Raw genomic sequence first — 11,200 nt, forward strand, 5'->3', positions numbered from 1 at the left:
GCACGGTAAACAAGAGGTGGTAAAGCAGTTTGCGGTCATTTAATTGTTTGTATTTCATATTATTGTTATGTTTACCTAATATTTATCGTTAGATTCAATAAATAAAAATAATTTTCCAAAATTAAATTAATTTATGCTTTAATAATGATGAGTATATATTCGTGCGACTCCTTTGTTCTTTTCTCTAAGTTGTTACTCAAACCTACGCAATTCTGAGAGCATCCTTTGAAAAGTACTTCATACGTCCTCGTTTAAAGTTGGCGGAGACTGCAACATACTCTTTTAACTTCTATCGTTAACGCAAGTTCAATTATTTTACGAACCTTAGAGAAACTGCTTAATTTCAAAAAACAGTGTCTTATTATTTGGATGTTTAAATTAAATTGTTATACGCAACAAAGTTATTTTTCTTTGCAATTTATAAGAAGAAATTACTTTAGTTAGTGCCTGTGTACACTTACGTGAGCATCAGACGCAGGTGTGTTAGGCGTGTGCGGGGTCACTGGCCTCAAGTCATGATGGTGAAGGCTGTGAGAGCTCCGTGAAGATCCGACAGGGGGAGACACTACAGAACCGTAGGGAGGCGGCTCTGGTGGGCGCTCTAAGTCTCGAGCACTATTGTAATCTAAACATACAAAAAGTACAATGATATAATTATTATTTTAATTACAAAACGTATTATTTGAGCCTCTTATTCTGATTTTCAGCTACTAAATGTTATTATTCCACTAACAATTATATTATTATCGTATTTCGATCACACAATTATAATGAACCGTTAATTTAATTATCAAACAACCATATTCCTGGTAAACACCTTAAATACATATACATAAAATAATGAACAAAAATGTATGTACCTACTAAACAAAATACATCAAATAAAATTCGATAAACACAAATATCTATACCTGTATTACCTTTACCGAGAGGCACCACATCAGGATTTTTATCGTCGGGCTGAACTGGCGAATGGTTGGTGCTTTGTATCGTGCCTTTGTACGCCTTCACCGTCTGCACAGGAGCTAAAAATAAAGTAAATAAATTATACAACAGCATAATACACACAGCTGCAAGTGAATACTAGAGATTGAACTAAAAATACGGTGAATTTTTAAATCTTTGTCATCCTATAAACTCCTCATGATCTAATAATACCCTAGAATGCTTCAATGGATTGATTTTTATATTTGTCTATGCAAAGCTCATAAAACCTAGTGGTGGGGAAAATGTGGTGTATGACTGCATCATTTTCTAGTTTAAGTTCGTAAAAATAACATTTAATTTAACGCTTGAAAATGTATTTAAAAGTTAGATTTACTTTTTAAATCGTAGATGAACAGTATAAATATGAAAATACGACTAAATCACAAGTAACAAAAATGTTGGGCTATTGATTAAGCTTTTTGTTCGCTCAAAACGTTTGATTCAACAACGCCTTACGTGCTCTCCAATGCATGGGTGGGTTTAGACGTGTAAACAACGAAAACCACGTCACATACATACAATTTCCTCGATGTTAACCTCCGTGTAAACGAACATGTAGGTATGTTTAGGTACATGACGTACATACACATACATGTATGTATCGTATATTATTACAGATTCGCATCAAGTTAGAAAGCCATTTAGCTTTGCAGGTGACAACTTGACGACGTTCTGTCTCAGCAAGTAGGTAACTTGGGTAACAGTGCTTGGTTATGAATTATAAACCTGCTGAACCGATTGTTAATATTTATTCTGATTAAAATACACAATTTAAAGTAAACATTATCATGTTCTTGACTTTTATCCCACGCTAAATGAGTTCGGCACAACTTGTTTTATTCTTCCACTCATCTTTTTATAGCAATATATAGTCATAGCTGTTTACTAACTAAGGATCTAAAATTGTTAACCTATCACGCATGTTTTTATTTCAAAAAAAAAAGAAATCATAATAACGTAGTCAAACAACCTATTGCAAAAACTCCGAAATTGGATTTAAACTTAGTGGAAAAATAACAAAACAATGTTACTCAGCTACAATAGTCATGTCTCAAACATAAATTAACCGAATAGTAAGTTTATTTTTAACTCTAGTGAGCGAATAACAAAAAGTTAAATCGATATCGATGATCAGTGTCGAAGTAACGATACGATTGTCTGACACGACATTCACAACTCAGGTCCTAAATCCACCTGGCACTGGCCTGGCACAACCAATGTTTTTCTCGCTATAGGTAAATGTTTTTATTGCACCATATTTCTAAAAGGCTATTATTTCTGTGAAAACGTTTGTAGCTTATAAAGTTTTTTTGGAACATAACTTTTCATGCTTGCGAATTCCAACAATGGCAGCTTTTTGTACTAAATCTTAATGGGTAAAGGAAAGGAAAAGTATAAATCATTCTGATTATAAAAAAAGTAGGTTGTGGAAATCGAATGCTAATAAGTGTGCTATTTCATTCCGCTAATGAGAAAACGTTTTTGATAGACGCTATCGATTCAAGGTTATGAATACGATAATAAATATTTCTTTGATGTAGGAACATAATCTATTTCAATGATTGCTTTTATTGTTATAACATAATGCATAACGTCTTTGTATTCCGATATTACATTTGAGTATTTTCTTTCCGTAGATAATTTATTAATTGATCAACATTGTTTTAAAGTTAACGAAACAAGTAACTTGTTACAAATAGCACTATCAAAATAAAAAGCGAATTCAATGTGGAGTTTCTGATCAAATGCTTGTTAAAATGTAAAAGGCTTTTATTTTAAAATTTCCCTGCAGTTTGCACGTATGCTGTGGAATCAGCAGAATATTTTTACAGGTATTATCTCGCTGTTTGATGAAACCTAAACCGAATTTTTGTTTGCGCTGTCGGCGTTTATTAGTTTTGTAATATTCTAACAGCATTTTATGATTTCCGATTAAAACTGCAACTATGATTTTTATTTAGTTTTGTTTCAATATGAACTATATTTTGTTGTTATTTTTAGCCTAATTAAGTTTTTACAGAATACAGAGAAAAACTTTCATTTGTTTTGTTTTTATTGCAGTATCCATAAACAGTAACAACAATTTCTAAATACGTTTTTATGAACATTTTTCCATACAAGGTTTAATTTGTTCACAATAAAGGAGTATTTATTTTTTCTGAGCTTATAATTTACGTCTGCAGGCGTAAATTTATAAAAATGCGATTGATTTTAATTGCTGTATTAAGAAAAGCAATTTTGTATGCCGACTATTGAAAAAGCAATTCATTTTCTTCTACAAAAATCATACTGCAAGAAATGTTCCTTGAACATTATTACAGTTTGAAATTAACTCGTCAAGTTTCAGCCATCTTAGACCAAGTCATGTTAGCGTTCGTCACTGTAACGTTGTGTTTACAAAGCGGTTAGATTGTTTGCTCACATAACACGTGGTTCCGTTCTGTTGGCGTAGTCAAGGTTGCCATTCTACAGCTGTTTGTATAGGAAATATTCCCAGTATACGCCTTTCAATATTCGTTTCAATTTTAGAAAAAAGGAGCTTGACTCATTCCATCAATTGAAATATTTTTCTACCTAAAAATCCCAAAATTGAAGTTTTAGATAGTTGCTACTAAAAATTAGCTTTAACACGCAATTTTTAGGTATGTAAACATTTTCGTTATTATTTTTCCAAAAATACGTATCAAGACTCTTCCCATATGACATAAAAAGTCACTTAAAACAAACGACCCGCACATAAATTTTAAATATGTCCTTTATTTAAATAATATCGATAAAAGCTAATAAAGATGTCAATGTCCACTGACAGACGGAACATCTGCAATTCCATTGGAAATGCAAAAGGACATAAATCACATTTCAAATGCAGTGAAGCCCACAACCGGGCCGTCCGAGGCGTTCAAAAATTCCAGTCACGCGACAGAATCCACCGCCATTCGCCAGTAAACCTGCCCACTGAAGCAATTTCGATTTATTTGTGGTCGAAGGTACGAACCTCTATATTGCTTTTATATTACCTTCAAAATAATTACCTATCCGGTACATCGATAAAAAAGCATTAGGCACGTCACTGTTACATAAACCCGAATCTGCTAAATTAAAAATACATACGTCTAAATTCAATAATTGTTTTTACTGTTGCGAAAAGGTGGTAGGAATGTTTTAAAATTAGGGCCTATAATGGCTGTCAAGTTTTAATATTTTACACGAAAGTGTTATGTATTCAATTATAGTATAAAGTGAAAACGACTGAAGCAAAATTGCTTTGGCACTATCTGGCGACAATTTCACAGTAAAATTCAAACTTGTGCCGTTTATATTCTAAGTTATAGACATTGCACACGCTATGGCTCAGTTAAATACTGTTATTTGGTGGTATTCATAGCATCTATCAAAATTGGGCACGCTATTGTCATGTATAAATGAATCATCGACCTTTTGTCAATTTAGACAATCATGAAAATATCATAGCACAGATAGCTTAGAGGTGAAACTATTAACGTTATGCACCTGACTCTGTTTCCTAGCGTTACTGTTTCGTGTAGGTATGTAATATAAAAAGAAATGAGTACTATTTTAATCTAAGATTAACGCGCATCTTCCATTTTTTTTATTGTTCAACGATACATATACAGATATGTAATATTATCTGTATATTATGTAGTTAGTGTAGATAGAATGAAGATGATTTTTTACAGTACCCACTGTTACTTAAGGTAAAAGAAACGCGGAGAAAAGCTACCCACGGTATAGCCGGGGGCGCCGCACTTGACAATTTTTCCTTTCAGTGCTGGGATATTTTTTGGGATTCCTAAAAGAATTATAAAAATAAAATAAAGATTTTTTTACCTTCGTACTGCATTGGTGGGTGTTGTCTTCTTCTTGCTAGTAAAGTAATGATCACGATGACAATGAGTGTTCCAGCAATACCAGCTATAATGCCTAACGCCCAGCTAGCGTCCACACCTGCTGCTTTTGCTTTGGATTCTGTAGAATGTATGATTACATTAATTAACAATATTAGGAATAGTTTAGAAAACATAATCGTATCTTTAGCACTATAATGGAAAAGAAAAAAAAATGTTATAGAACTCATTTCAACACAAAATATTTTTTGTAATAATCACAAATAGGTATACTGAGGTAAAATTCTGTGCAAAATATAGAATATGATCACTTCAACCGTTACGCAGCTACATAAAGTTTTGCAACCTAATTAGTCGTTAGATCGAGTCTGATAAAAAGCTAGGTCGATTCATAGCTTAATTTAGAATCTAACACGAAACAAATTAGTTTCATGACCTAGTCATTTGGTTCTACTGGCGCAAATGTACATAAAAATTGCCTTTTTTAAAGTAGATATGTTATTTTTTTGTATCCCATAGATATTAAAGATATTATTTGCCAACGTTAAAGTACAAAGTTCTTAATAAACTTAGTTGTTCAAGCAAGTGAGGAAGTTAATAGAATTATTCACGACTTTCGAATTTATATTCAAACTTACTACCTAATCCGAACTTGAGGCATACCTGTGTGCAGAGCGAGTCGTGACAGAGTATTGATCCTCATCGCTGTAGCTTCAGATCTTCCTCTGGCATTGTATGCGTAAAATACCAGCTTAAACATCTTCCCTGATCCAAGACCTCGAAGAATCCACGCAGGTAAAGGCGTGGACACATTTGCTACTAAATTCTTTGCCTCCCAAACCTCCACAAAATACGACGTCTGGAGACCACCATCGTAACCTTTAAGGAAATGATTACATTGAATTGTCATTTCTTGATGCGTCTAATAAAAGAGGGAGTCGACGGAATATTGAATTTATATTTTCTTGTTTCCTTTTATGGTTGAACAAAAATGGAGTAACATCATTTGAGTCAATCAAGGATTAGGAATATTCTAGAAGCGGTGAAGAATACAAGTTAATATATTTAACTTACCAGCAACGCATCTGATTTCAGCAGAATCATCAGTGAGATTGACAGAAGTGCAGTTGTTAAGCTGGTCAGGTCTTACGGCTGGCAGTAATGAATATCGACAAGGTTCTACTTGCTGCCCAGCTAAGTTTGTAGCTCTACAGGCTAAAGAACCATAGTCTTTCTCTGTTGCTGGAGTGTAGGATAAGACTGACCGTCCCGTTGTGTCTACTGTAAACTTGTCCTGTGCAAATTAATAAAATACATCAATTTACTGGAATAAAATTAATCTCTTCACGTTCTTGAAATAACGTCCAAAATGTATACTATAGAAAAATCACTATCGGATATAATTTAGTCATTATTAAGTTAAATGCAATATCACGTGACATGACGCAACGCAACGTAGTAAAGACACAATTTTCAATTTTGCATAAACGAGTTACTGGAATTAGATCCCACAAACTGCTCCGGAAAGACAATTCAACCTTCGAGTAATCTAACGAAAGGGCGGAAAACGTGCAAAAAGTTGAAAAAAAATATTTCCATAAAACAAAGGATTATTCATGACGAGTGCTGTTCGCATGTCCATAAAAGGGAATGACAAGGACCGTATGTATATTTATAAAGGGGATGTTAGTAATGACAAAACAAGGGAGGGAACAAAACGAAGTAATGTTCACCGAAATCCCTGTTACAAACAATGAGTGTGCGTTATCTGTTGTAATCAATACGATGTTTTATCTCGAAATGAATTATTTCGTTGCCTTTTATTATAATAAATGTGTAACTGTACCCCAAGTGTCATAAAAACCTATATTTTTGTAGGTGCATAACCTACATGTTCAGGATATTATAACTGTGATATAAAGTTCCAAATGATAATCATACATGAAAATAATTGCCACAGCTTCACGGCATGGTATAATATCCAGTACTTCAATTGAGCTAGTACAGTTGAAAGACTAACAATAATAATTTGTGGTTACATTGTATGTATAATTGGTATCCATGAACCAATCACGTTATTGCTGTACACGCATTGTGTTGTTTACCGAACAATTCAGTAGATTCTCTAGTTGTCGAACGCAAATTAAATTACGGTTACTGATTTAAACAAAGCTATCAAGATTGTAGTTAGGAAATTCTCGATAAAACTTGCGCTTAGAGGAACTGATGTTAATTGTGATAATGAATTGAATACTTTAAATATTACAAATAATTTTATAATCAAAGAAGTTGAACCCAAAATGAGGCATCACAATCAGCTATCTGTGGTTCACGCAGATATTTGTTCCCGGCGGTTGGGACGATGCGACCACCTTAAATTAACCATTGCGGTCTGCACAATATCTGTGTTTCTATCTACGGTATACAACTTGATTTACACAATATATGTAAAACCAATTACTTTTACCATAATTACTATGACCTTATAGCAGTTAAAGTACTACGACGGCTATAATTCCTAATGAAAAATAATAATCATGTGCCATAATAGACTACTTGTATTGATGAAGCCAAACAAACCTATAAATCATTTAGTGTACCTAACTTACAACAACAATCAATAGATTAAAGCATTCAATAAATGTTTCACGAATGCACATAAACGTTAATAATAAACTTAGTTGTACTCACGGCTTCAATTTCCAAAGTTCCCATGGAATTATTGAGCGTCCACTGAAAGTTCTTGGGTGCGGGGAAGGCGTCCACTTCGCATGTAACTTTAGTTGGTTCATTAATCGCGGCACCGACTATTACTGCTGCGGTCGCCACACACACCGGCTTATCTGTCAATTGTTCAATGTTGTTAATTAAAGGAGAACGGTAATCAAAGTTTCGATACACTGTAATTTACATGTCTGTGCAGATCGAGTGTGAACGTCTGACACAATTGTTCAGTCAAGCAGATCAAACATTATGTTATTTGGAATTTGGCCTGAATTCCGAATTACATTGTCGTGGTTCCCTGTACACAATTAGATATGACTGTTCAGGGATGGTATTACCATAATCGCCTTACTCTGCAGACGGATCGGTGCATATGTTACGGTTAATACGCATAAATTCTGTAATCCATGTTTTAATCTGATAATATGTGGGATTTGCATGTAGTTCTCGAAAGTATAATTTTAATTTAGTTACCTACTGTAAAGATTGCTACTTCTAAGTTTGATAAAGGTTTAATAACACCGTCATTAAGTGACATTGAAAACCTACTACAAAATGACATCTATTTTATAAACATCAACTCTATAAATATTTAAAACAATTTCGACACCTAGAGGCTACCTAGGGATACACGAAACAATTTTCACAACCTGTTCGAATATTTTAATCGATTTAAAACTGTGCTTGGTTACAAGCCGCAGTCCGCAACTGAGGCCGCGGTTGTCAATTATTGAATTTTTCACGACTATACTGCCACTTTGTGGTCGTAGGCAGTAACCATTTTTTGGTTTAAAACATTAATTTGTTTGGTTATTTAAACCAGGAATTATAGCCGCATAAGACTGAATTAGAAAACTATACATAGTGTTTAATTTTAAATTAGACAACTACAATACCAACGTATTTAAAATTTATATATTGGGACCAAATTATATCCGGAAATATTATTCCTCTAATTGCAATATTTGAGCAAAATTACCTTTCTTAATACTCCTAAATAATTATGGTAAGAAAATATAGAAGAAATAATTTGGCGGCCACATTCAAAGCTAGAATAGAAATGTTACGTAATATACCTGAATGGACCAGTAATATAGGACCGCCTATTCATGACGTATTGAATTGACAAACTATTATTGCATGAGTTTCCTTTTAGGTCCACTCATGAAGGGATTGGTCGACATATTTATTCGTTCTAGTTTCGTAACATTTTAGGGACTAATAATTGCAATTATGGTTTGAGCTTTACGGTTTATATTTACACAGTGGTTTGCTTCTCATTTTGGCGTAGATTGCATTGGCAAGAAAAGTAAAACCTCGTATCATATTAGATACCAGAGATGCAAACCAAAAGTTTGAATTTAAATTGGCTACGAGTGGGTTTATCTGTTATCCATGAATTTATACCATATCTAGATATAAATTATATTACAGGCCAGAATTCGAAAAAAACAAATCTGTTTTATTTGATTGTGAATATTAATTCAATCTGTAACGAAGTGTTAATGGAATATATTTACATATACAGATGAATTAAAAGAATTTGTTAATAAAAATGCAGATGCGTTCATTGTATGTTTTCGGGGGAGACAAACATCGGACCCTCCAAAACATTTGCAGTCTTATCAATCATATTTATGCGTCATATTTTTAATGCACAGCAATAAATGTGTGTATAAAACATTCTGACAATCAATGATATCCAGTTTATTGGCAACACGGTCCCATATATCACCGGATGACCCATTCCATTTGTGTTCCAGATATTGACAGTCATGAATTAAGCGTTGATTTTTATTTGTTTATTTATAAGCACTTTGCTGTGTTTAAATATTTGCTGTTCTACGTTCCATATTTGTATTTATTTCATTCAAGTGGACATTGTGGCATTTTGGATTTATTTACATATGCAACGAAAACCGCTATTTTACTTGAATATTAGATTTCCCAAATTGCACAAAGCGCATGTGAAGTCGTACTCAGAGTTAGTCAGTAAATTATACAAAGGATCTAGAAGAGTCCAAAGTACATACCTAGTGTATTACGGTTTTGAGTATTTGATAGATTCAGCAGATCAAATTCCGGGTTACTCCTGGACTGATCATCCATACAAACAAAGATAACCTACTACTTGCATAAATGTTTGCGAGCGTCAGTTTGTAGAATATTCATCATTGTTTATGAACACACATTTGCTTATAATTTCAATTCACTAAAATCACTGGACTATATAAACAGGGTAATTACAATAACGAAAGTATCATTCTCAGTGCTATAATAGTCGATGCATAAATAACCGAAACTGTACACTGTTTTGCATCACTAGTACAAACGTTTGATCAATTGATTTGGGTACCAATTGTACGGTTAATTAATTATATGGACATCCTCAATTATAGCAAGTGGGAACGATACATAATTAGTTTATATGTAACTTTAAATGATCTATAGATAATTTTCGAATATGAACTCTATTTGTGACTTTATTGTGCATGAGATTGTTATTCAATGGTTATAAAGATTTTGTTGAAAAATGTATTGAGTAGCTAGCCGATTGTCGATATTCAATATGAATTGAAAATGTATGTATTATCCAACATATATTATAAAGGACGTTACAAAACTTTACCTCATACAAATTGTTTTATAGATCTAAAGCGTAAAGGATATATAACAGGATATATTACAGTAGAAACAAAGTGACACAACAGAAAGTAATCATTAATCACTGATCCAGGTAACAATGGACAATGCTCTATAAATAAAATACAAATTTAAAATATTCTAAACGTGACCTTTCATTTGAATACGTTTATTGTATTTAGTGAAACTGACGACATTTATAAAATAATAATTATAGACTGACGCCTAAAATATACCCTTTTAACCGTATATGATAAGAGTTCAAAGGCCTTTCAAGTAAAACGTATAATTGTATTCACTATTTTAGTATAGTGAATATTAAATGCTGCCACTGCTTTTAAAAATAAGTTTGTTTGAAGGATATTCCTATTAAATGTTCAAAAATAGACATTCAACAGAAATAAACGAAAATTAATTATTTAATTGCGAGCATCTAGAACAAAGAGCCAGGCTTTGACCTTGACCTGTCAATTACGTAAATCTACCTCAATCCAGAGTATTTAGCTTTTAAGCCCAAACACCGGCCTACAAAGCTTTGCATAGAAAATCAAATCAATCCGATGTTATTCAATGAATTTGCAAGTTATGCGTAACACGCCACGTGTGAATTCAATTTGCTGTGCCGATGGTGTGTGAAGCCGTGAACATGGTGTGTATGAATTGATATATTACATATTCGTATGCAAATTTTGACGTTAGAAACTTGGCCGTGATGGCTAATCTAAGGACGGGGAAGGATCGCCAGATAGTTTGCCAATTATAAGATAGTAGCTAATTGAGTTTGAAGCGACACAATTTAATGTAATAATGATTTTCTAGACGATGTATAATTTAATCTAAGTTATAGATTGATTGTACACGCATATTAATAAATATCTAAGTATTCAAAAATAAGAAAATTACATAACTTCAAACCGTGGTAATACGTATCTGATTGATCGGATTTAGGCAGTCTAGTCAAGATTCTTGCTTCTTGATGA

The 11,200-nt window shown here is 33.1% G+C and overlaps 1 protein-coding gene across 2 annotated transcripts in view; it reads right to left on the bottom strand.

Moving 5' to 3' along the window:
- LOC142973969 (kin of IRRE-like protein 2) overlaps positions 1-11,200 on the bottom strand; it is a 142,073-nt gene that overhangs the window by 3,867 nt on the left and 127,006 nt on the right. The window contains exons 11-16 of one of the 2 annotated variants that reach the window (XM_076116018.1): positions 7,545-7,696; positions 5,928-6,147; positions 5,517-5,732; positions 4,837-4,974; positions 921-1,025; positions 462-625 (exon numbers count right to left, since the gene is read on the bottom strand). In XM_076116018.1, coding sequence (XP_075972133.1) covers positions 462-625; positions 921-1,025; positions 4,837-4,974; positions 5,517-5,732; positions 5,928-6,147; positions 7,545-7,696 — 995 coding nt within the window. Of the gene's footprint in view, positions 1-461; positions 626-911; positions 1,026-4,836; positions 4,975-5,516; positions 5,733-5,927; positions 6,148-7,544; positions 7,697-11,200 lie in introns of both variants that reach the window. The other variant, XM_076116016.1, reaches the window with a different exon arrangement.

This window comes from Anticarsia gemmatalis, chromosome 7, assembly GCF_050436995.1.
Source record: "Anticarsia gemmatalis isolate Benzon Research Colony breed Stoneville strain chromosome 7, ilAntGemm2 primary, whole genome shotgun sequence".
Taxonomy (NCBI): Eukaryota; Metazoa; Arthropoda; class Insecta; order Lepidoptera; family Erebidae; genus Anticarsia; species Anticarsia gemmatalis.